This window comes from Panthera leo, chromosome A2, assembly GCF_018350215.1.
Source record: "Panthera leo isolate Ple1 chromosome A2, P.leo_Ple1_pat1.1, whole genome shotgun sequence".
Lineage (NCBI taxonomy): Eukaryota > Metazoa > Chordata > Mammalia > Carnivora > Felidae > Panthera > Panthera leo.
In genome coordinates this window covers 71,098,431-71,123,115 of record NC_056680.1, presented here as the reverse complement: position 1 = coordinate 71,123,115, position 24,685 = coordinate 71,098,431, and the positions used below count along the sequence as shown (strand labels likewise).

At 45.1% G+C, this 24,685-nt stretch overlaps 1 protein-coding gene across 15 annotated transcripts in view; it reads right to left on the bottom strand.

The window, feature by feature from the left end:
- The window catches only part of GLI3 (GLI family zinc finger 3), a 279,195-nt gene that overhangs the window by 67,468 nt on the left and 187,042 nt on the right, over positions 1 to 24,685 (bottom strand). For all 15 annotated transcript variants that reach the window (XM_042914368.1, XM_042914464.1, XM_042914455.1 and 12 more), the window contains 5 exons: positions 21,741 to 21,887; positions 16,634 to 16,835; positions 3,246 to 3,459; positions 2,346 to 2,459; positions 340 to 480 (listed from right to left, as the gene is read on the bottom strand). In XM_042914368.1, coding sequence (XP_042770302.1) covers positions 340 to 480; positions 2,346 to 2,459; positions 3,246 to 3,459; positions 16,634 to 16,835; positions 21,741 to 21,887 — 818 coding nt within the window. The remainder of the gene's footprint in view (positions 1 to 339; positions 481 to 2,345; positions 2,460 to 3,245; positions 3,460 to 16,633; positions 16,836 to 21,740; positions 21,888 to 24,685) is intronic.

The window sequence follows — 24,685 nt, the reverse complement described above, 5'->3', positions numbered from 1 at the left end:
CAAACTTGGTTAAAAGGTTAATAATAATTCATGTCCAGCTTACTATTACTCAATAACCATCAAAGACGCTAACTCAAAATAGTGTTTTCTGGCTTACAGGATCAGAGTCATTACACTCTCTATTGAAGACTTTATTGAATTTTACACTAAGCTTTAGCTGACTGAACAGGTCAAGCACCGTGGCTCAGAGTTTTCTTTATTCTCAGAAAAGTCATAAAGCCCTCTCCAGTTTGCAACGCTGCTAGCTAAGAAACTTGACTCGGCGCAGGGTCAGGGACGCTGACCCCACCGACAAGGTCGCAGAGCTGTAAAGCCCAGTCCCCGCGGCCCCCCACTTACGTGCACCAGCTGCTCCTGGGTGTCGAACTCCCGCGTGCAACCTTCCCAGTGGCAGTTTGTTTCATAGATGACTTCAGGCTCCTGTTTGCTTTCGTCTTTGTCCCCTTCCTCCTTCACTAGGGTTGTCCCTTCCGGCTGTTCCTGGGGGGGCAGGGAGGAGAGAGGGAAAGGATTCAGACACAATGGAAAGAAGGCAAGAGAAAGGGAAAAAAAAAAAAAAGACCAAAAAAAAAAAAAACAAACAAACCCAACCACGTGATTTCGGTTGGTCTGCCTCCTGACGCAATTTTTCAGTGAAAATAAAATACAGCCCGGGTCTATTAGCTGGATTTTGTGACTCGAAGAAGTCAAACATATGGAGTCATCTGTGTGCATGTTTTCTGATTTGTGGAATGTATCTTCAGAGATTGTTAATTTGGGATTAAAAACAACAGTCCAGGGGCGCCTGGGTGGCTCAGTTGGTTAAGTGTCCAACTTTGGCTCAGGTAATGATCTCATGGCTCATGGGTTTGAGCCCCGGCGTCGGGCTCTGTGCGGACAGCTCAGAGCTTGGAGCCTGCTTTGGATTCTGCGTGTGTGTGTGTGTGTGTGTGTGTGTGTGTGTGTGTCTCTGTCCCTTCCCTGCTCATGCTCTCTTTCTCAAAAATAAACATTTAAAAAAAAAAACAGCAGTCTAAGCTATGATGATGATAAGAAGTGGAGGCCAAACCTTGCCCCTGAATACAAGAGGAAAAAGAAATTAAAATGTAATCCCCTAAGAGAAGCAATTAAACTAGTTCATGTTGTCTTTACTCAAAAGACTGGTCTCTTTTGGTCAGATTCTTTCCAGTGTATGAATTTGTTTATTCTCCTACTTTGGAATCAGGGACGTGGTTTGCTAGTAATTCTGATTCTGTTTTCCCTGCCATTGGAGGCTGTGACCGGCACTTTGTGGGTTTTATAGGGATCGTATCTTCCTGGTTCAACTTCTGATCTCCAAAGATGTGGCTCGCTGCCCAAGAACCACAGCATCTAAAGGTTGGCGGCATGGTCTTTTCTCCTCTTCAAGGCAGCTTCACGGCAGTGAAAATACAATTTCCAGAATGCTGGGAGAGTATTAGGTGCATAGACTCGGGATCTAATCTGGGACAGGGTGACAAAAACCATAAACAGGCACTTCGGTGTAACCGCCAAGGTTGTTGGCCAGCAGAATTCCAGAGGAAAGGTGGATCTCAGAACCTACTACACCCATTTATTCCATCCTCAAAATGCTCATGCAAAAGGAAATTTGGGTGGAGGTGGTCTGAGCTTGGGGCTGAAGCAGCCTTGGATGTAGAATCCAGATTCTGTGGATGTCCAGACTCCTGTCCAGCCCCTATTTCCAGGAATTAAAATTCACTGACCTCCTTCTTGTGTTGGGCACAGGGACCCTAGGAGATGGTATTATTATGCCTCTAGGCACAATAAACATATTTTACAACTGAAGCTCAGAGGATCTAAATGCCTAAAAGCAGAAACCAGATTGGAATTTCTAAACTTGTCCTTTCAGGACTTTGGAGAAAGGACCAGAATCTTATCGGCCTTCAGGTAGGTTAGCTGTGCCTTGATCCATGCCCTCCTGTTCTCCAAGCTCTCCTGGCAAGTGGAGAAGGCGAAATAAGAACAAAGAAGAACATGATGGGTGTAGGGAATATCACTAACTCTGCCCAGCTCAGACTTAGGGCCAGGAGTTCATTATTTCAGGCCTCAGACCAGGGCTAAGGACCAAAGCTATCGGCGGTCAGTAACAAATTAATCCAACCACTGACACCACACACTTCAGGTTATAGCCCACACAGCTTCTTGCATTTTCTTTGTGTTTGCTTCTGAGCGAGAAAAACAAACGGAGTCATTCCACAACTGGCCTTTTGTCAAATGCATGGGTACGGCCAAGGTCAAGGCCAAGGCCACAGTGAATGAGGAAATGCTGTGAGAGACGCCAGCCCAAGGGGAGCAACGAGCTGGCCGGGGTAGCTGCGGTGCCTCACCTGCTGACCCCGTGGCCCTGGGCTGGGCAGGTCTTCGTCGGGTTTGATCTTGGACCGTTTGTTGTGCATCAGGTCACCGGTGCTACTCACCGCGGACTCACTCGTGGGCTTGTTCTGCCGGTCGCATTTGCAGGGACAGAGACAAAAATTAGGTTTTCATCAATGAGTGGGACCATCGCTAAAACATGCAACTCTAGACAAGCAGACTTATTTGGCATTAGAACAATAACACTGATAATGCTCCCATCCCACGATTGCAGAGCTCAGAAAGTGTGTTTGAAGCGAGAAAATACATCCACGAGGCAGCTCCTTGTTTACACTCAGGACTAAAAACTCCCTGTGGCTTTTAAAAGCTAAGAGAATAGAGCAGGGGGGCCTGGGCTTTAATGAGCTCCCACAGCGTGTTGAGAAGAACAAAGTGGTGAGTTGGGTAGGGAACCAAAAGAAACCATCTGCAAAGTTCTCTAATTCAAGGATGCAGATTCTTCTCGGGGCAGTATTAGTGAGGCGGTAAGAGGACACAGAACAGAGGGCACAGCATGGTTCTATGCTGCCCATGAAGTATCCCATGATTCTAGGCGCCAGGGGACAGTAACCGAATGAGAGCAAACCCTTCATGCAATGTAGTCTACTGGGCAGGGTTAGAGACAGCACCAGGTCAGAGGGAAGCCTCATCAGGCAGCCCGCTTTTCCACCAAAGATGAGATGACTCTGGTAGAAGAAGCTACTGTTTGGTGAGGAACACATACAGGGCGCATTCGTCAAACCTGAAGCCTGCGGCCCTGGGTTAGGAAGACAGGTTACAGTAAGGAAGCCATGACCATGCTCGGAGCTCACGAGGTGACGTGGCTCTCCTCTAGGATTACAAGACGGATCAGCTCATCGAGCTGTCTCTCTTACCTGTGAGGACTCGGAAGGGCCAGAGCTGACCTGGACGGGGTTCAGAACCGTAGGGATCCCAGGAATAGGTCTCTGCGTTGGAAAAGTTGGGGCAGGGTGGATGAGTGGAGGGCTGTGTCCAAAGGCCGAGCCTAAGCTCTGTTGTCGGCTTAAGATTTGCTGATGCATATGGAGAGACACAGGTGCAGAAGGGTAGGTGAAGCTCAGGGCAGGGCTGCGCGGGGGAAATAAAGAGAAGACCATCATCTACGCAGAACGCTGAGGTTACCGCAAGCACGCTATGGGCGCATCTTTATGCCTACTGTTACATCCCAAATTACATGAGGTCTGTCTGTTTAAATTAGAAGCTAAAAACAGTTATTGATGAACACCTTGGAAGCTTCCAAGAGAAACACGGGGACTGAGGCAGGACATGCGCGTGCGTGCACCCATACAGGACACGCGCGTGCGTGCACACACACACACACACACACACACCTGAAAGAAGCTTCAGCAAAACGGAAACAAAAGGCGTCTGCTCAATAACGGCTATTTATTGCAATAACAAACTTCATATAAAAATGAGAATGGGTGACGACATGCTTTATAGTACTTTTATTGGCTCTCAGTGCTGTATGTTCCTGCGCACGGGGCAATTCCTTTAATCTCGGCTCACGCTGCGTGCTTTCATATGTCTCCAGATCTTATTACAAGAGGAAGGAAAATCAATTGGTTAAATGTGTTTTGAACACCATGCTTGTCATATCACTCATTTGTTTGTAAAGATGGAAAGCTTGGTTCATCCAGAATGCCACCTAAAGAATTTCCATCAGTGCCGTCTGGTTACAGAAGCTGATGGATTAACCTCTCCTGGCTGAAATCGGTGATCAATGGGCTTCGGTGGAGGAATATTCCAATGGGAGAGCACAGCCCCCTCTCCCAGCTAAATGGCATTAAATGTCTATGAAAGCCCATTATACATGCTAATGCCTGTCACCGCTTCATTATGCCACAGCGTCGCACAAGCTACTACAGTAAATTCCGAGGAAGCCACACTATTACCTAAAGATTTCTCGACAAGTAGACAGTGCCAAACCATTCTTTGTGCCAGCACGGTTTAGGAATCAAGTCCTCTTAAAAGAAGGAAGTGTTCTTGAGGAATTTTCCAATGGTTTTAAAAAAATGCATGAAGAACTCTAATTGCATTCATGAACATTTCTTTCTTAAAAATAATCGGTGAAAAAAAACCATATATATGTATTTCCCCCATCCTGCTGCATAATACCCAGAAAGAATCAGGGTTTCTTGTAATGTCAGAGGTAGAACTCATGCAAATTTCCAATCTGGTGGGTTAATTACTATTGCTGTTAAGCGCATTAACTGAGAATATAATAATTACAATAACAAAATGCAAACCATTTCAACAACTTTAAGTAATAATTCCGAAGATATACTCTGTTCATTAATGTGACTCCACATTTTGCCTATTTGACTACAATCCATGAAAGGCGGCTTCAATGGGATTACATTACTATTATTCCTACAGAGAACCTTGCATTACAATAGCTTGCCCATTTAAGACTGAATATCATTAAGAATACCCTATGAGAATTTCGCCAGGCTTGGAGGAACTCTCCTTTCATTCTGTATTGTAGTTCTTTAATAAAGGAAAGCAGAAACATGGTGAAAACAGTCATTGTTCACAGTAAGTTAGGGAGAAATCAGTAATAATATTCCGTTTCTGCGGTGCTACAGTTTCTGCGTGTTTCCGAAAGCAACCATGAATGATTACGGCAAGACTCAGCTAAGGTAGCCGTGTGGATGATTGATAGGGCATTAATCAAAAGATGCATATCTGCCTCAGAATTTGTCCACAAGCTTTCTTCTAATAGCTGATTTCATGTTCACTGAGCTCTATGCCCGTTTGTCCAATTTATTTTTCAGTGTACAAGCCATTCATCAAAAAACACAATGATTTAACACCCCCACCCTTCTCCTTTTGGTGAATGGGTATTACGGAGTATAACTACCTTATTCTGCTCATTAAAAAAGCAAAAACCAAGAGCCCACTACACACGTATTTACAGTGAGACACAGACTTTGCAGGAGCCTCCAGACATCTTGCCAGAGTTTCCTGAGCCCACACGATCAGGCAGGCGTGGGAGGGAGCACGGACGGTCAGTTACACTTCTAATTCTCAGAGGCATGACATCTGGGGGCTCAAAAAAGTCAGGACCTGATTAGGAATCGAGGCCATTAGAGAAACCATTTCATAGGACAGGAAACACCCTCAGTTGTATATATGAGCAATGTACAGATGTTCATAGCCACGCAGGATGGGTCTATTTTTCCTTTTAAGAAGACGTGGGAGAGCAGGAAAGCAAGGCCCAGCCTCCTGCTGCAGGGCGGACCCTGTCCTCAAGGTACAATCAGTTTGACCTCAGCGGACAGAAGGAAGGGCGGGGACAGCTTTTGACACATTTGGGGAACCAACGTCCCATCCCCTTGTGGGCCTGCTTTTTTGCAGGTGACAGGAATAAACCTCCAAAATCCATGTCAACTCTTAGGGATACCACGAGAACAGGCACAACGGATGAGCGTGTTCAACCTCACTGCTTATTCCTAAGGAGCCAGCCATGGGAGCGCTCTCTCCTCCACACGCAAAGGGCAGGCGGTGGCGGGCACCCGCGGTGGCCTTGTCCCAGCCTGCAGAGCCGGGGCCGCCGCTGGCTCCTCGAGGCGCTGCGGGGAGCTGGCTGCTCCTCCAGATCGCAGAGCCTCTGGAGAACTCGATGACAGACGTGGTTCTTGGCTCTGTCACAGCATCAGCCAGGATCTGGAGCCAAGGCTCTGCTCACTCTCCAGGAAGTGTAGCGGGGGAGACAGAGTTGGTGAGGAAGGAGCATAAGAGGGGTGATGTTTGGGCACTGCATAGGGATGTCGGCAACAACGGAAAGGATGCACGGGGAGAACCGCTGAGGAATTCCCACGGGAGGGGGGTCAGGGATCAGCAGGAGAGTGCCCCCACACCGGCACTGCAGTGTCCTTCCTGAGCTCAGTATGGCTGGGTCTCAGCTTTTACATGTCACCTGCTCAGACAGCAAGGCCTTCTGAGACTCATGGTCTGTCTCAATGAGCCCCTCGGCATGACTGGTCCAATCACTCTCTCCTGTTGGACATCTCTGTTCCCCAGTCACACCGGCGTACTCCGAAGTCACACCCTCCCTCTCTCTAGACTGAAGGGTCCCGAAGAGCTGGCCCTTTGGTGCCTGGAACACTGCCCAGCACACAGCGGGCACTCAACGGTGAGTCAGCGAGTCACCAAATCTCTTCCTCAGTTTCCAATTGCCGCTGCAGCAAATTACCGCCAACTCAGTGGCTTAGTTAGTATCACTTAAGTCACACACACTATCTTGGTGGCTCACGAAACCAGCGTGTGTTCTTCTGGAGTCCACAGGCACTTTAGAAGCTGCCCGCATCCTCTGCTCATGGCCCCATATCACTCCGACCCTCTTCTCCAACTCGAACTCTGACACACCCCTGCCTTCCTCTTGGAAGGATGCTTTTCATTACATCAGGGCCACCTGAATAATCCAAACTCATCTCCTCGTCCCAACATCCTTAACCCCAGCTCCAAAATTCCTTCTACCGTATAAGGTAACGTGCTCATGCGTTCCTGGGATTAAGACGTGGAATCTTTGGGGGCCGATCACAGTCAGAGCAGTCCATTCAAAGGAAAGCGTGTTTTCCTCTGAAAGCTACAATTTGACAACGTGTCTGTAAAACACAGTAGAAACGAAATTAGTGTCTAGGTTCTGATTGTTCTATAGGACGTCAGTGGCTGAGTATAGTCTTTGCTGAACACGGAGGTCAGAATTAAAAAAAGAACAAAAAATAAATCCTACCTTTAGAAACCCTAAAAAAAAAATAACTTGCTAAATAGTTCATGTATTCATTTCATAATTTCCTAGAGATATAAAGTATTGCTATTGTTGGGAATTTTTATAAATCTTCTGTGTCCTCTAAAGGAAGACACAGTCTATTTAAAACTTGGTCTACCTGAACTTTATTACTTCAAAGTCTTTTACATTTCTGTGCACCCTATTCTTTCCTGTGGATCACTTGAAGAAAGATTAATTTTACAATCGGACTTCCGGATCCTCATCACTCAATATTTAGCTATATTAAATATAATTAAAGAAAACTATTTTTAGAGCTTTCACTTCTTTTCCCAATGACTACATGAAAGGTGGGGTAACTTAAAACACACAAACATTCATAACAATGTGACCTCTAATTATCTATATTTAGTCAATGAGACTAGGAGAGAAGCATCAGATGGCCCCCATCTTCCCAAGCAATGTGCTAACAAGGTCACAGGCCTGCCGAGACAACGATCCCAAAATAAGTCTTATGGAGGAGAAGAAAAAGAAGTGCTAAAGTCACAGAAGTCTGAGGCACATGGGTTCCACAGGCCCGGGATCCTGTGGTGCTGTGACTACGGGATGTGTATTCCAAGTGTCCCAGCCCAGATACAGCAGAGGATCTTCTAGAAACTAGTGATCCTGGCAAAACGCTTTGAGCAACACTCTCCTAGGACAACGGTTATAAAGTCAGAATAAATTAATTTCAATACTAATTTGACCTTCCCTTTTCTCAAGAGCAGAAAAAGAGTAAAGGAGGGATTTTAGGTCGTTGACTATAATATACGTGGTATTCTCTTCCATCAAATAAAATTTCTATCCATTAGGACAGATACACAGTTATTAAATTTTTTGTTTTAGACAATACCTTAAAGGGGCATTCCTCTATGGTTGGTGACTCGGGGATAGAACTCTGAGCACATGTAAATAAAATTACGCATGCACGGTCACCTGGGCGCATGGGTGGCTCAGTTGGTTAGGCGTCCGACCCTTGATTTCAGTTCAGGTCATGATTTCAGTTTGTGAGATCATGAGATCTAGCCCCGAGTCGGGCTCTGCGCTGACAGCAGGGAGCCTGCTTGGGATTCTCTCTCCCCTTCTCTCTCTCTGCCTGTCCCCCATGTGCATGAGCACTCGCTTGCTCTCTCTCTCTCTCTCTCTCAAAACAAATAAATAAGCATTTTTAAAAAACAATACAAAAAACAAAAACTACTCGCGGTCAGTTCCCCCATTATGTTCAGCTCTGAGCTAAGCTAACAATGATCAACAAACTGTCAACTGAGTGGGAAAAAGCTCTTCTATTTTCCAAAGGTTTAAAACGAAAAGTCCCAAAGTCTGAATCTTTGAGAGAGTTTTGATGTATTTATTCTCTACCAAAAATAGAGGTAAAGTTTTGTCAATCTTCTTTTGCGAAGTGTGGTTAAATTTTGCAAACTGGGCCTCATTTCTTAATTTGCAGTAAATACATAGTCTTACCTCACTCCTCCGGAAGTCTCCTGTCTGGGAATCTCAGCAAGTATCCCCAGTCTGGCTAAAATTTGGAGTGTTAAGTAGGAAGAAAAGATGTTAAATGAAATGTCCTAAAACGCACACACTAGGTCATTCTTCAACTCGGTTACGTTTCAACTAAGTACTTCTATAGATCTCATTTATAGTCCCAAAGCATAAAATCATTTTTAAAATTGGAAAAGTTACATATTATTACAATCAATACAGAGAACTTCGAAATTCATAATCAGTTTTCACTTTCACAACATTGTTTTTTTCACACCAAGGAAGTAATGTGAGTCAACATTTGTACAGAAACCTTGTGATCAATCTGTGAATCAAATTTATATTTAACTCCTAGAATGATAACATCAGTGGGGACGCTAGAGTTGGTATTGCAGACAATCATTCCTTAAACATTTATTCAACCTTACTATACGTAAATGTATTTCACAGTCATTACTATTCAAGTCAGATGGATGAAACCCAATTTAAATGGCTGTAAGATAAGCCCGTGTGTTTTAGAAACAGTGCAGGAATTCTACGCACGGTAGGGGTAAGAGGGTGGGTGGGGTGCCTGGCAGTGAAATCTTGGAACAACACAGCCGCCTAATTTGGCCTGCTGCAGTCCTATATGTTGGGAGGGTAAACAGAGCGGATTACAATATTGAAAGAGCTCTGTCTGTCACTAAATAAAAACCAGGAAAATAAACCGAGGAATCATAAGAACAATGGCAAGGGGCCAGGGGCGCCTGAGTGGCTCAGTTCAGCGTCCAACTACTGGTTTTGGCTCAAGTCATGATCTCACAGTTTGTGGGCTTGAGCCCCGTGTTGGGCTCTGTGCTGGCAGTGCACAGCCTTCCTGGGATTCTCTCCCTCCCTCCCTCTCTGCCCCTCCGCCGCTCGTGCGGGCACACAAGTGCTCTCTCTCTCTCAAATAAATAAATAAATTTTAAGAAAGATAGCTAGAGGCTGGATCACCCAGCCACTGCACACTTAAAGGTAAAAGTTTCCGTTTTATTATTTAATGACTTCCATCCAGACGTAAGATGGCGATTTTCTGAGAGCTGCCAAGGGACGTCCACTTGCACTGAATTGGCTATGGTCCTTGTGTGTTAACGTACAACCTATACGGGGAAAGGAGGAGGAGACCGTGGGGCACTGAGCAGCGCTCCACACATCTCACTTAAATTTGCTTCAGCAGGGAGGCCAATCAGATCCCAGGTTCATTTCTGGAACCCTCACCATCTCCAGCCAGCGTGAAGGGTAAAGCACATGTGGTGCCTCTGGATTCTTGGGAAATGTCTTGTTTTCAGTATAAAATCAGTGCTAACTTTTATAAACGTGTTTTTCAATTGTTCTGGTGGTTGCATTTTGCTCAGATGTGAATTTCTGAAACGCCCTTAACGGAAATGCGCGTGATACTTTTATGATGGATTACTTTAGGCCGTGGCACTGGGATCAAGAAACTTCATGCCGTTGAGGCGCCTGGGTGGCTCAGTCGGTTAAGTGTCAGACTCTTGGGTTTCAGCTCAGGTCATGATCTCATGGCTAATGAGTTCAAGCCCTGCATCAGGCTCCATGCTGGCAGTGCAGAGAGACTGCTTGGGATTCTCTCTCCCTGCCCCTCCCCAACTCACTCTCAGAATAAATAAATAAACTTAAAACAAACAAACAAAAAGAAACTTCATACTGTAATTTCTGTGTAAAGAATCCAATGGGGACATTTGCCTTTCCGGAGCTGATTTCTCCAAGCTCTTTGGCTCATGAAACTGGTATCAGAGGTCAAGTTAGGCAACAGTCAATGCCCGGTAACAAAAGGACCCCACAGTTGGACACACTGGCTTCAAGAAGAGAGAAGAAAGAAAAGTGGGGGGGCGGGGGGTGGTGGAGGAGGCATTCTAATCAAAACGGACTTTGTGGCCACTCTGTGGCTATTGCGCTAACGGGGTTGTCCACGTTCTGGTTACAGCTGTGGAATTTTCTGCACCACAGCTGCCATTCAAAGCAAGAACAATTCTTTGCAGTTTTGCTGAGAACAGGCTGACACCTATTAGAACTTGTGTATGTACAGGCCCCAGGACACACATGCCTGCACGTGCTTTTATTTGAAAACAGAAAAATAAAGCTTCCACTTCCATCCGTAAAAGCTCCCAGGACAAGTTTACTGGAAAACCCAGCATCCTCGGAAGTAAGGAGCACACAAGTAAGACCCGCACACTCACAAAGCAAGTAAATATCACCCCCACATTTGCACTGACGCATACGTGCTCTGTGAATACTGCCTTGGGCAAAAATCCATTCGGCTTTATATGACAGAAGTGTTTTAAAAGGCTCTAAAAAGCCACTTTCCATTAAACAAACAACAGACAGGACCTCCACGAACATGAATAGCAGTGACGCACTCTCCATGTAACTGCTCGGCCATGCAGACGTGGGTAGAAAAAAACATCAGTTTTTCAGAAACATCCTCAGGTATTAATACTGTTCCCCTGTTACAAAGAGCACTTCCTCCCAGGCCTTTTAACTGTGCCTCCCACTGGAGATTTCTAAGTGAAGGAAGGCCTCGGGGACAGAAAGAAGTTCAGGGTTGGGATACACTAGGCTCTGCCCCGTAAGTAGCTGAGCGCCTCTGATCTAGCCCACTAGCCTCTCTGAGCCTCAGCTCCCTGGACCCTGACACAGTGCAGCCTCCTTGGGAGCTTTGAAGGCTTCCTGCTGCTCCTGGATCAGTGGCCCGGGGCTGTGCCAACCTGGCCCCTGCCTGCCTCCAACCTCAGGCTTTGGGACACCCTCCCTGTTCACTGCCATCTGGCGCCCTGGGCTGCTGACGGTCCTCAATAGCCAAGCTCTTCCCGTCCCGGGGTCTCATCTGCCCCACTCGTTCTTTCGTACCTGATCGGAGGCTTGTCCTCTTCATGAGTTCTGTGAGGGCAGGGGACATGCCTCTCACCCATTTTGGTAGCCCCCATGCCCAGCACAGTGACCAGCACAGAGCTGAATATGGAACTAAATCTCTGCGGAGTGAATGACTAACTGATTAACTGAAGGGCTATATAAAGCCAATGGCCACCTATGGTAGTAAATAAGAAGGATCTTTCTCCGTTAGTATTCGTCGCTTTCGCTGCCACTGGGGGCAGGAGTTTGTCGCCACTTTCAGAAGATGCAATCAGGACCTTGGGGTTTCAGGGTCCTGGGGTCATTGGCACGGTGTTCACCTATCCCTCAATGTCACCCCTCCCAACTTGTGACCAGCACACATAAGCTCGGAGCTGAGCCGCTGCGGAGGCTGAGCTTGCTCCTGTCCGGCCTCGGGAAGTGACAGCGGACCGGCCAGATGCGTGCTTCCTCCGGCAGCTGCTGCTGGACAGGGACACACAGGCTGTCCCGTCCCCGGCCGGAGCCCGCGGTGCTGGCAGCGGACAGCCTGTTCCCACTGGTGGCGCTGCGGTGATGGGCACCTGACTCCGCTTCCGGGGAGACGTCGGTCCTGGCCACGCCAGACCCCAAACCACGAAGGACACACACCCATCTTTGTGTTGGCCATTAAAGTCAAAGCTGGAACGCTGGAACAGGTGATTGGAAATGAGTGGGTTCCTCATCATTCTGTTTATGTTCACCAGAAGACAATGGGGAGAGGAGGTCACTGGAAAGCCCTCTCTTCCGACAGCAGTTCAATCTCGAGGGGAAGGCAGCAACAGAAGCAGGGGTACTGCTACGGTACTGCCCTTAAGTGGGTATTTATAACATCCGCCTTAACCACATAGAGCGGAGGTTGCTGGTTGTCTTTGATAAATGGGAATCATCTAGGCCTAGACGGGAGTCTTCAGGGAAATAGACAAGGTAAAACTTCTAGAGACAGTCGAGTATTTCACAACCTTTCTGGGGTTGCGTGGGGTTTTCCTGAATGGTCATTTTAGTCATGATATATATAAGAAAAAGGCTTATGGTGGACATTGGGACAAGATGTTTGAAAAGTGAGACATTAAAATCAAGTATCGTGTTTAAACATACCAAGGGGCTTTTGTGAATAAATACTTGCTGCTTTTCTTTTTCCAAATGTTTATTTATTTTGAGAGAGAGACAGAGAGAGAGAATGAGCAAGCATGAGTCGGGGAGGGGCAGAGACAGAGGGAAACAGAGAATCCCAAGCAGGCTCTCCCCTGTCAGTGCAGAGTTCAATGAGGGGCTCCATCCCATGAACTGTGAGATCATGACCTGAGCCAAAGTCAAGAGTCGGACGCTTAACCAACTGAGCCACCCAGGCATCCCAATACATGCTTTCTATGGTATTTTTATAGCACTCTGAAATATTAAGTAAGAACCATACACAAAGAGAGACATTTGCTTTTTTTGTCCCTTTATTTTGTATCCATCCCTCTATCTCTCTATAGCTATCAACCTATGGACATACACTATTCATAAAGAGTGTAATATTCTGAAAGTCAGAATTATTCATCTACCACGTAGGCAGTTCCTTTAACAAAGGTGGTGATGAGAATTCTAAGTACTCACTAAAGAGCTCCTTCATTTATTCACTCAAGAAATATCCACTGAGTGGTGTCAAGGTGACAAGGCACAGACATTGTGGGGGGCAGTGTGCAGCCGTGAAAACACAGCCCTCTGGCACGTGCATTCTAGCAGAGGGAATCCAGACAGCAAAGTTCTGGATGAGCCAGCAAACATAACGTTTCAAATAGTGGCAAGCCTGTTAGCAGCCTCTTGGAGAATAGCACCTGGACTGGACCGCTAGGTGAAGAAGATCGCTACGGTGTTTGTTAGAAAACTGAACGTCCTCTTTACAACTTAACCAACAACATTATTCTGTGCACTCCTGGTGTCAGAAGCAGGTTAGGTAACGAAAAGAGTGAAAAAGCCAAATGCATTTGGGGTCAGTTAAAAAACAGGGAATTGGATGGGGCACCTGGGTAGCTCAGTGGGTTAGGCGTCTGACTTCAGCTTAGGTCAATCTCAAGGTTCATGAGTTCAAGCCCCGCATCGGGCTCTGTGCTGACAGCTCAGAGCCTGGAGCCTGCTTTGGATTCTGTGTCTTCCTCTCCCTCTGCCCCTCTCCTGCTCACACTCTGTCTCTGTCTCTCTCTGTCTCTCAAAAATAAGTAAACATTAAAAAAAAAAAAAAAAGCAGGGAATTGGAGAATTGGCATGTGACCTTCTCCAACTTTCTCTTGCAAAGGCCCACCACGTTGATGCGTAAAACAAGGGGAAGAGTATGCTTTCCAAAATCACCGTGACATGAAAACAATGAGAGTGCCTCACACCAAGCACGGCAGAGATTACACGCAACCTAAGTCCACACTTGCTCCTGTGTCTTGCCCTCTGGACAAAGTTAGCTACCCTTTCTAGCTTTCTGTGCTCATGCTTCTTCTCTTTCCCTGCCATCCACTGGTCCTACTATGTACTGATTATTTCCCAAGTGAGTTTTTAGTGCACACGTTCAAACTGAGAACAGGGCAAGCAAAGCACTAACACCACTCCCGCTACAGGACAGACAAACAATGCTGATGATAATGATTCTAATTACTGTATTATATGGCACGCCGATCACGTCCTGGGTTACCTGCATTGCCTTCCATGCATTAAAAGCTACATCTGACCCTAACACACACTGGCTGTCTACTGAAGAATGAGAGGTCAGGCTGCCAGAGAGAAGACAGAATGGAAAGGATCCAAAGGTGAGGAAGAACATGAGTGCATGGTGGCTGGGCCAAATGTGAACTTCCTCTTCCAGCTCTAATGAGAATGACAGGGTCTGTGTGGCAGCTCTTTGGAGGCAGGGGAAAATGATCAAGCCAAGTCAGAATTTGGTACTAGATTACCTGGGCAGAGGTGAGCAGATCAAGAAGACAGAGAAGATGGGGGCAAGGGTGAGAATAAAGAAAGACAACATTGTGACCGTCAATGGACCGTATTCTAATCTGAGGCTCTTAGATGCTGGAAAAAGTCAAACTAGCTGGGCAGAGAGCCAGAAGGAGGAAAAATTAAAAAGAAGCAAGAAAAATAAATGCGTATAAGTGATTCTGGGTGAGTATCATTTGGGAATATCCTGGCATGCCATATTTCTCATACTTTGATGATATGACCTCTAGTCAAGCCACATAACAGTTACATAATTTCAGCAAATTGACATACAGCCACTGGCAGTCAAAGACGCTGTGAGTATTTGCCAGGAGTGCAGAAACAGCCAGGCTACGGTTCTGAAATGGGCACACTTCCTCAGAGCCCGACTGGGAGGGTCATGGGGGTCGCACGGCCAGACCGTGATAGCTCCTCTCCTGGACGGACCATCCAGGATCAGTTGTCCTGAGACTTTGCCAGTGGCTAAAGGTCTTCATCCTGGCACTGCAGATGCATGCCAGCGTCCGTAAAATGTGTCTTTTCCTACATAGCGGTGTCTTGTCTGTAGCTTACACATGTGAACACTGAACTTCAAAGAGCTGACAGGCAAGGAAAGTTGCAGAGCTGGGGGCAAACCTGAACTCTGACTATAGACGCGCCCAACTCTAAACCTACATCTGTGACTGTTGTGGCTAATCCTGAAGACATCCCAGGACCTCTCTGTAAGCACTGACTGCTATCATACAAGCAGAGTTACTTGCTTTTTCCTCCATGTTTCCACACTTCAATGAGCATATTAAAAGAACAAAGAAAAGCAGAAGAAAATGACATCATGTCAACACGGGGATTTACAATATTTAAACACTAACTTGTGTGCCAAGGAGCATTACTGATATTGAACAAGCAAAGAATTAAAGCTGTAATTGAGAACATTGTTGAAAAAAGAGTGGTATTCATCATTTGCTAATATGATATGTTACTAACTGCTAACCCTTTTTTTTCCAGACTGTTGGGGCTTCCCTAGTATGTATATCTAGCACGAAACACCTGTCAATTAAGAACTAAAGCTACTGTCCATTTGTAGAAACACATCTATAAACAAATCCTCACTTACTCAAAGCAAGTGGAAACAGCCTTTTTGATATGTACTTTTCAAAGCAAGGAATCATCCATGGTTTGCAAAACTCCTGTTCAAAAAGATTGCTAGTCATTGAATTCTTCAACTATGGGGGAAAAACTGAGAGGAAAGGATCACGAAAGCTGATAATCACGGTGGCATAGTGAATTAACCAGAACGTGATCTAATTCTAGGCCTGAAATAACTCTTTGGTAATGCACAGAGTTCAAACCAAGTGTAAAGACACCTACAATTCATCACCCGGCTTACTTTTATTCCCTACTTATTGACATCGGCCCAAGTTTGATCATTAGCAGTGAGAAGTATTTTATAGCAAGCATGTTTACAGAAGCCTGTGTTTGTCCCTTCATGTACAAGTACAGACACAATGTAGCACCAAAGGAAGTGTCGAAATGTTCCCGGTGTACCCCAAAGGAGGATGACGAGAAGAGATCTTTCAAATTAAGCTAAAAATACTTAACAGGAATACAGGGAAGTCCTCGTTTGCCCCATCGCCGCGGACAGGTAGGTCTTCCAATGTCATCACATTTATTTTCCATTAGATTAAAAACCCTGCTGACACCTTTCCTTTGTAGACCTTTTCTGTGTAGTGAACAGCCATGAATTACAACCACGCCTGGCCTTTTGATTTCCGCTCCTGTTCCTCCATGTGTTACACACAACCAGGTATGAAGCTGGTTTTCTCTCTAGAGAACTCGAATTAGTAAGAGGGGCTTGGATGAAAGACTGGCCATAGGCACTGCCTCTAGACAGTGGATTCCATCATAAGTGAGTAAGTCCGTATCTCCGTACAGGCTACTAACTAACGTCTGTGAAACAATATTACTGGCCCAGTAACTGGCTCTAAAATCCACTGTAGTGATACCCGACCGGCATCCCGGGTCAGGCCCAGTGTCACGTGATTGTGTTCGTCCTCAGAGGCAGTGGGTCCTGCAAATGCAGGGCCCGCCAAGCGCTGACCCTTTATCAAAGAAACACATACTGGATTCGGGGGAAATACATACCTGATTGCACTTGCAGACAAGTGACCATAGGAACCACTTGCTGAAGAGCTGCTGCGGGAATTATTGAGAATCGTGACCAAGGAGTTGGGAGATGTCCTTATCATAGTCTGAAGGTCAAAGCTGTGATCGGACAGCGGTGATATGGACAGTGTACGTTTTCGGCTCGGCCTGGCTGACAGCCTGGGGCTGGGGAATCTGGTGCCTGTTATATAAACAAAACGGAGCCCGATTACCTGCGGTTGTACTCAGTACCTATTTATCGCTACTCGCCTGGGTGGAAGAAGCTGGCAACTTGCGGTGACAAGGACCTCTCCACCCACTTGTGATCTACTGGCTACAATTGAGGAAATTAGGGAGAAATATTTATCTTCCAGGGCTTACCTCAGGGGAGCTCTGTTTATTAATGTGCAGGCAAAATGATAAATTGCTAAACAAAAGGGAAAGACTTTTATGTGTTATCCCTCTCATTTCTAGTGATTTATGAATCTGACGGCTGCTTAGATATTCCCATCATTAATTCACCACAAGCGACGAAGACAGTGGTTCCCACAGTCACACAACACCCCCCCCCATCCCAACACACACCATTTTAAGGCAATGAGCCGAAGGAGAAATGAATTAAAGCATCCTCAGATTAAAAATTCAGCTTAGTTAGGCTCTCATTTCCCCATGATTTCTATAGTTATCTGATCCATGTATACTTACAGCTTTACTAAAACTACTGATAAATACATTATCCTAAATTAATGGCTCTCAACTGGGGGCAACTATGCCCCCAGGGGACATGTGACAACATCTGGAGACGTTTTGGTTATCACAATTCATGGGGTGCTACTCGTATCTAGTGAGTAGAGGCCAAGAATGCTGCTGAACAGCCTGAGATACACAGGGCAGCCCCCCACGATGAGAAATCATCTCTCCCCACTAGTGCCTACACCGAGGAACCCTGCCTCAGTCCCCTACACTAAAGGCATGAGTCCCAATAAACATTACAAATCTCAGGATGCGGTTTGTTTGCAATTTTCCAAATCTAGAAAACACAGATTTTTTAGGGGGGAGGGGAAACCATGCAAACATTATAATGAGAGCTGATGAATCTAGTTTAATTCTCTGGACCTTGCTTCTCCAGTCAGAACTAATAGGGAATAAAGCACTTATTAATAGGAATCTCAGTTTTTATTAAGATTCCCCCGATGAAGCTCTAATCCGAAGGTCAGTAACTCCTACTTAAACGAGTGCCAACTTAATACAATGCTTTTTATCTAAAGAGTTAAAAACTGAATGCCTATTTGCCTTCAATTTGGTAGATACTAGAGGTCTGAATTTCAGGAACTAGTATCAATGTGTCCCAGAGGCCCACACTCCTGCTTTTTCTAAGGTCACATTTACATTACAGAGTCATCAAACTAAAGTTTAATGAAAGAAGGAGAACATCATCCCACTCCATAAGAGGCACATCAAACATGATTAGCTCTGAGTAACAATGGAGGGTTTCTATTTCAGAGTATGGGTATACCTGCATATGTAGGCACAGCAATTTAGTAACAGCCGAAACCCTGAAGTAGAAGGTAAGCCTTCTTTATAGAAAAAAGTCAAGGCACTTGGGTCTCTGGAAAATTCAATGGGAATATTTTCTTCATCATGGACATTGACACAAGGTAACAATCCAACATGCTTCAAGATATTTAATGAAATGAAATAGAAGAACATGAAAGATTCTATAGATAATACTATAGAGTAAAGAGATATATAGTTAGAAAAAATAAATGGCAAACCGGAGCTTAAGAGGTTAAGTCAGCATCATCCATGTATAAACCTGGAGAACCAGTGTGAAAGACGAGTATGGTACCTATTCAAATTTTTCTTTCAGAGATTCAAATTTGGGTTCTTCATTTAGATTAATTTCATTACCAGCCTGATTTAGGCCACGCTAGTAGAAATATAGCCTTCCCAACTGTGTACACATCTTTTAGTGTTTAAATCAGCATCTTACTTTTACTATGGCATCTGCCTTACACATAAATGTTTCACATTTTCTCACCAGGAGAGGCCAATTTCATCACAGTTTTCGATGAAGAAACACTTTCCACTTCCAAATGACTCCGAGGACATACCAGACTTACTGTCCACCTCCATATAATCCTCAGCAATAACCCTTCTCAATGGGTCTCAGTTGCCACTGGCAGAGTTAAGAGTGACAGGACATTCTAGACAGAGATCATCCCTGGAACACCTCTAATTTTTTAAATCACTAGATGAGGTGGCTATCTGATGCTATAAAGCGACAAAGGCCTCACACCCCCTTATATCATCCAAAGAGAGAGCCCAGAGGCCTTCCTTCATCCCTGCCATGGAAACTTTCACATTGTCCATGGCCTGGCTAGTCCAGCCCGTCTGTTTTTCCCTCCAAGATGGGCTCTTATATACGTCAGTTTCCACCAATACCAATAATACAGTTTTCAGGAGCCCTCAACTCTAGAATGTCCTTTATAGGGATTGCTTGCTCTCCTATCTTTTAAGGTCATTAATCCCAAAAAATTAGGAATTAGAGCCATAAAACAGACTGGCTTCTTCAAACATGCAGCGTAGGAGTACTCTACCTTATAAGTGGCTGAAACCCAGATATGCCCATTGCTGGCACATTAAAAAGTCAATTGCTCATTAAAACCAGTTTTTTGTGGTTTCTGCCACCTGAAGAGTCCTGAAGATCTGGTTAACAGTGGATCACAGTGACCGGCTAGATCCCGGCCAGGCTCTGCCTCTGCAGGTACACATCCCACTTAGGCATTTAATTTACAATCGTTTTGTTTCTCCACTGGAAAAGTCTCCTACGACTGAAATGCTGGGTACTCTTCTTATGTTGTGTTTAGCTAAATGCCATTTCCATTTTCTTAGCAGGAAGATAATATTTTAAGCACTTTCTAACCCTTGAATATACTCTACCTAACCCCCTAATAATCTAAAGCAAACAGAGAAAGTCAGCATTTTGGAACAGTGATTTGGAATCCTCTGTCAAGGGGAACAGCTAAAACACAAGGTGAACATTTTAAAAACAGCTGAAAGAGGGGCACCTGGGTGGCTTAGTTAAGTGTCCAACTCTTGATTTTTGGCTCAGGTCACGATCTCAGAACTCAAGAGTTCAAGCCCTGCATTGGGCTCCACGAATAACCTGCTTGGGATTCTCTCTCCCTCTCTCTGCCCCACCCTATCTCTCTCTCTCAAAATAAATAAATAAACTTAAAAAAAAAAAAAAAGCTGAAAGAGAAAGAGATGTGGCCCAGTTCTTCACTGATTATATGGATTCCTTCTGAAATATAAGCCGAGCATTCTTAGCATTCCAACACAGATATCTCTGATCTGGCTTTCTGTTAATTGTTTTGTTTCTCTGCTCTAATAAAAAATCCTGACAAAGAAAAAGGAGGTTTCTTTTTATGTGATGAATGATAGGACATCTAAATTCCTACTTAATGACAATCAATTTACCATATACTCAGGCAAATTAAAATTCCTTTAATTAGTTTTTACAAAGTAAAAGGGTAGCTTCATCCTTTATTTAGATAAAAACCGCCATTGCCTGACTAAACACATTCTCATCAAATATAGAAGGTAATATGGGCTGACCTTCCAAGGATTCTCCCCTATTTTAATTCTTTATTTGCAGATTTTTAAATAACTAATTTGCATAATAACGCTGAACTTGTTTTTTTCAACAATCCCTAATTGAAATGTGATTATGATGAATCTGAAATGTAAGCTCTTGACTCTACAAAGCCAAACAGCGAAACCCCTGCAGAAGATGTAACACGTTTCTTCTACGTTGTGTGTGGTAACGAACTCCCCAATGGAAACCATCGCCAAGTTAGGATCCTATGTGACACACTGCGTTATTTCATGGCCATCAGGAGACTAAGGCCGTAGATCTTACTCTGTGTAAGCCAATCACCCTCTCTTTACTCCAAACCCGAAGGCTGAATTACTCACCACTGCTAGTGAGCGGACCAATGTATACTTTTGTCACATAAGAGTCCAGAGAGACTGTAGATGAAAAAGCACTGCTACCGGGAAAAACACACAAAACCCAGAGCAAATGCCCAACTCAAAGCCATACAGTTGTCATATTCATAAGGGTCGTGGCTTTCGCTGACACCTCCGATGATGCTTCATGTCCTCTTTCTGGCACCTGGCAAATGGAACTTAAGGAATCTGAATAAATAAGAACTCTTGGATGTTCTGAACCATGGTATTTATAGGCTCATTTGTCTACATGTCTAGATAAGTGACCCAAAGGAATCATCAGAAGCCTTGAGGGATCCAAAAATAAAGGATATAAAAAGCATTGGGGCACCTGAGTGGCTCAGTGGTTAGGTGTCAGACTTCAGCTCAGGTCATGATCTCGTGGTTCGTGAGCTCAAGCCCCACGTCGGGCTCTGTGCTGACAGTACAGAGCCTAGAGCCTGCTTTTGATTCTTTGTCTCCCTCTCTCTCCGCCCCCTTCCCACTCATGCTCTGTCTCTTTCTCTCTCTCAAAAATAAACATTAAAAAAATTAAAAAAAAAAAAGCATCAAATGACGCCCTTATCTTCTACTGTTATGTCCTAAAAATAGCTCTGGTTTGGAAATGCTTTTTATTTTTCCTACACAAAAGGTCTTCGTGAAATATAATTTTTCATGTAAAGAAAACATGAGGCAAAATAAATCCATGGAAAAATTTCAAACCCAAGTACAGATTTAAAAACAAAATCAACTCCCAAAGCATAAAATCCAGAAAACCAAGGAGTGAACTGGGTGAAGCACATCCATGGAATCAAACACGTTCCCTGATTTTGTTATCACGACCATCAGGGCAGGAGAGCTTTTTGAACAGCTGCCAAATTACAATTGCCAGCATATTCCAGCTCATCGGTATCCCTGAGCTCTGCAAGGAGTCTCGGGATGGCCAGATCTGTGGAAGCTTCTTAGCAAACCAAGGAAAGGAGTGCACCAAATGTTCTTTCCCCTTCTCTGGTTTCAGAAGTTAGACAATCACCTCGTCTTTGCATCTTCCTCTGTAACTCACGCGTTAGCATCTGCCACCAACAGGACTACAGAAAACAGCCCCATCACTTACTGTCCATGGCGTGAAGATATTCCATGTGGATGGCCCCAGCGCCGGCAGTGGCTGCGGAGGGAATGATGTCTGCATAGGGGCTGCGCTGGCCAGCTAGCAGAGCCATCTGGTGATAGTATTCTGCTGGGCTGACCCCGGCGTGGGGGGCTAGGAGAGGAGACAAGGAAAGCGTGGTGACTAGCTGGAAGAAGGTCAACAAGAAATGCTTCTGGAGGCAACGTCCGTCTGCTAAGCCATCCACGTCAGTACTCCCTTTTATGGCTTATTCTAATAAAACGGCCGGAGCTCAAACTGTGTTTTCACTGAAGTCTGCTCTAGAGAGCTTCTATTTGAAAAATAAGACAGAAACAGGGAGGGAGGCAAACCATAAGAGACTCAAATACAGAGAACAAACTGAGGGCTGCTGGTGGGGTGTTGGGTGGGGGGATGGGCTAAATGGGTGATGGGCATTAAGGGGGGGCGCTTGTTGGGAGGAGCACTGGGTGTTCTATGTAAGTGATGAATCACTAAATTCTACTCCTGAAACCATTATTACACTATATGTTAATGAACTTGGATTTAAATAAAATTTTTTTAAAAAGGATAGAAAAAAATGAAAATAAAACTGAAAAATAGAAAAAATAAAATACATCCTAAAACCTTGTAAGCCTAGTTTAAAGAAATAACCAAGAATTCCAAATGATTAGAATGTATAGCTATTCTCCTCCCCATGTTCCCCCCGCCCCCAAGTTAAATTGTTTCTTATATGAAATCACCATAGGTTCACATTTCTTACAGTGGTAGACAACTCAGACCACTGTGATATCTTTCTGGACACACTCAAAATACTTCCCGAAGCTTCTGGCAGGGGTGACCGAGTCAGCTCTCACTACCTGGAGGGCCCAGGGCTTATAAGTGGAAAAGACAGCACAGCTTTAATAACACATGATGGGCTGGTAAGCTGCAATTTTGTGTTCCATAATTTTAGAGCTCTTTTTTTTTCCTTTTTTTCATTACAAAATCAAAAAGGAAATATACCTATCAATCTGGGGCAATTTACTGGCAAGAGTCAGCTCAGTAAGAGTGGGATAATCATGTGTTTCCACTGCCAATTTATGTGCAAAAGCGGCAAGACACTGTAGCAGTTCCGAGGGTGGTCTCCAGATTTTCCAAGAGCTGGATGCAAATCCCGACTCCTCCTCTTACTGCTGCTGCAAGGGGCTGTTGGCAACAATGATTGCAACAGCCCTTGAGAAGTGTTTACTTAGCACATAGCATTCCATCAGGAAAAGTTTGTTTTACAATTACTAGGTAGAAGCATGGGGATTCTAGCAATAGGTCTGTGTATGTTTTCCATCTGCGTGCACATACTTTCTTCGTGATAAAAATATATGTAGATATATACAAACATCTCAGACTACACGTGAGAAATATCTGTGACTTGACTTTATGTGATCGAGTATTAGTTAGCCTCTTGAGAGGCAGGAAGAGGAAGGAAGAATGACCAATCAAAGAAAGCTTTATTCAGGAGCACCTGGGTGGTTCAGTCGGTTGAGAGACCGACTTCGGCACAGGTCTCAGGTGTGTGTGGGTTCAGGCCCCGCGTAGGGCTCTGTGCTGATGGCTCGGAGCCTGGAGTCTGCTTCAGATTCTGTGGTCTCCCTCTCTCTCTGCCCCTCCCCTGCTCATGCTCTGTCTCTGTGTGTGTCTCTCTCTCAAAAATAAACATTAAAAAAAAGTTAAAGAATGCTTTATTCATACTCATCATCAAATATTATGGAAAACACATGAGAAGGCGCTTTAACTAGAGGTGCCACTTTCCACTGGCCCAATGAAATTTCTGCAAGGCAGGCATAATTCCAAGTCTGTTGTGAGCTGGTCGCCCTCACCCATCTCTCCCTCTCTTCTCCTGCACTGTCATTCCCATGAACTCCTAAGTACTCATGGAGATGGCTCTCCATTTTTTCCCCACTGTGAAATCAAATCCAAAACAGGAAAACTTAACTTGGGTCTGATTCTCTTACATTATTTATTTTTTTTTAATGTGAATCTTGTCCAAATGGCACAACTTATTCCTTAGGTACCTTACAACTCTACCCACTGCACTGAATCCAAAGGAAAGAAACGAGCCGACAGTCATTGCTGGACCACAGCTGCTCCTGGACTGTGACTGGAGAGATACTCACTGAGAAACCTCCTGCGATCCGTGCCCCGCCCTCTCCCCGCCCCCCCCCCCCCCCACTTCCTACCATGCACAGCCGCCCCGGGAAGGGTCCGCAGGGAGGACGTGGGCGGTGCAGGTTCACACCACTACTCGGTGAGATGGCCTGCGTGGCGTTCCTGTGAGCTCCTACACAAGCACCAGCTGCTGCGGGCTGCCGTAGAAAACTCACAACGCATTATTTCTAATTAATATGGCTCACCGTTCTGGACCTTAATTCAGATTCCAGCAATGGTGGACAAGTGAGTTTGCATATGTATGCACGTGATGGGAAAAGCTCTTCCTGAATCAAAGGAACGTTTCATAATTTGACAGTTATGGAATACACAGCTCCAATTAAAGAGTCTTGTGAGAAGTAATTAATTGGGAAGCTAATAGAACCAACAGGAATTTGACCCTTGAGAGTTTAAAATGAGCATCAAGTATAATAAAATTAAAGTCAAAGTCTGGTTCTTTTCCCGTACATCCCTCTTCCAGTTCTCACTGGGCATGGCCAAGGATGGAGGGCACGTGCAACAGATCTAGACCGTCATGTTCTCTAAGCCTTGCTGCTCAGAGCACGGTCCACAGACCAACAGTGCTGACGTGCCACCTGGGAGCTTTGCAGTGTGCAGAACCTCGGCAGCCCCCCAGACCCACCCCCCGCACAGAATCACATTTTATCATCCTCCCCGGGTGGTCCGCGTGCACAGTGCAATTGGAGGTGTTCTGCACGTGCAGAACAGAAAAGTCTCCATCGGAAGGT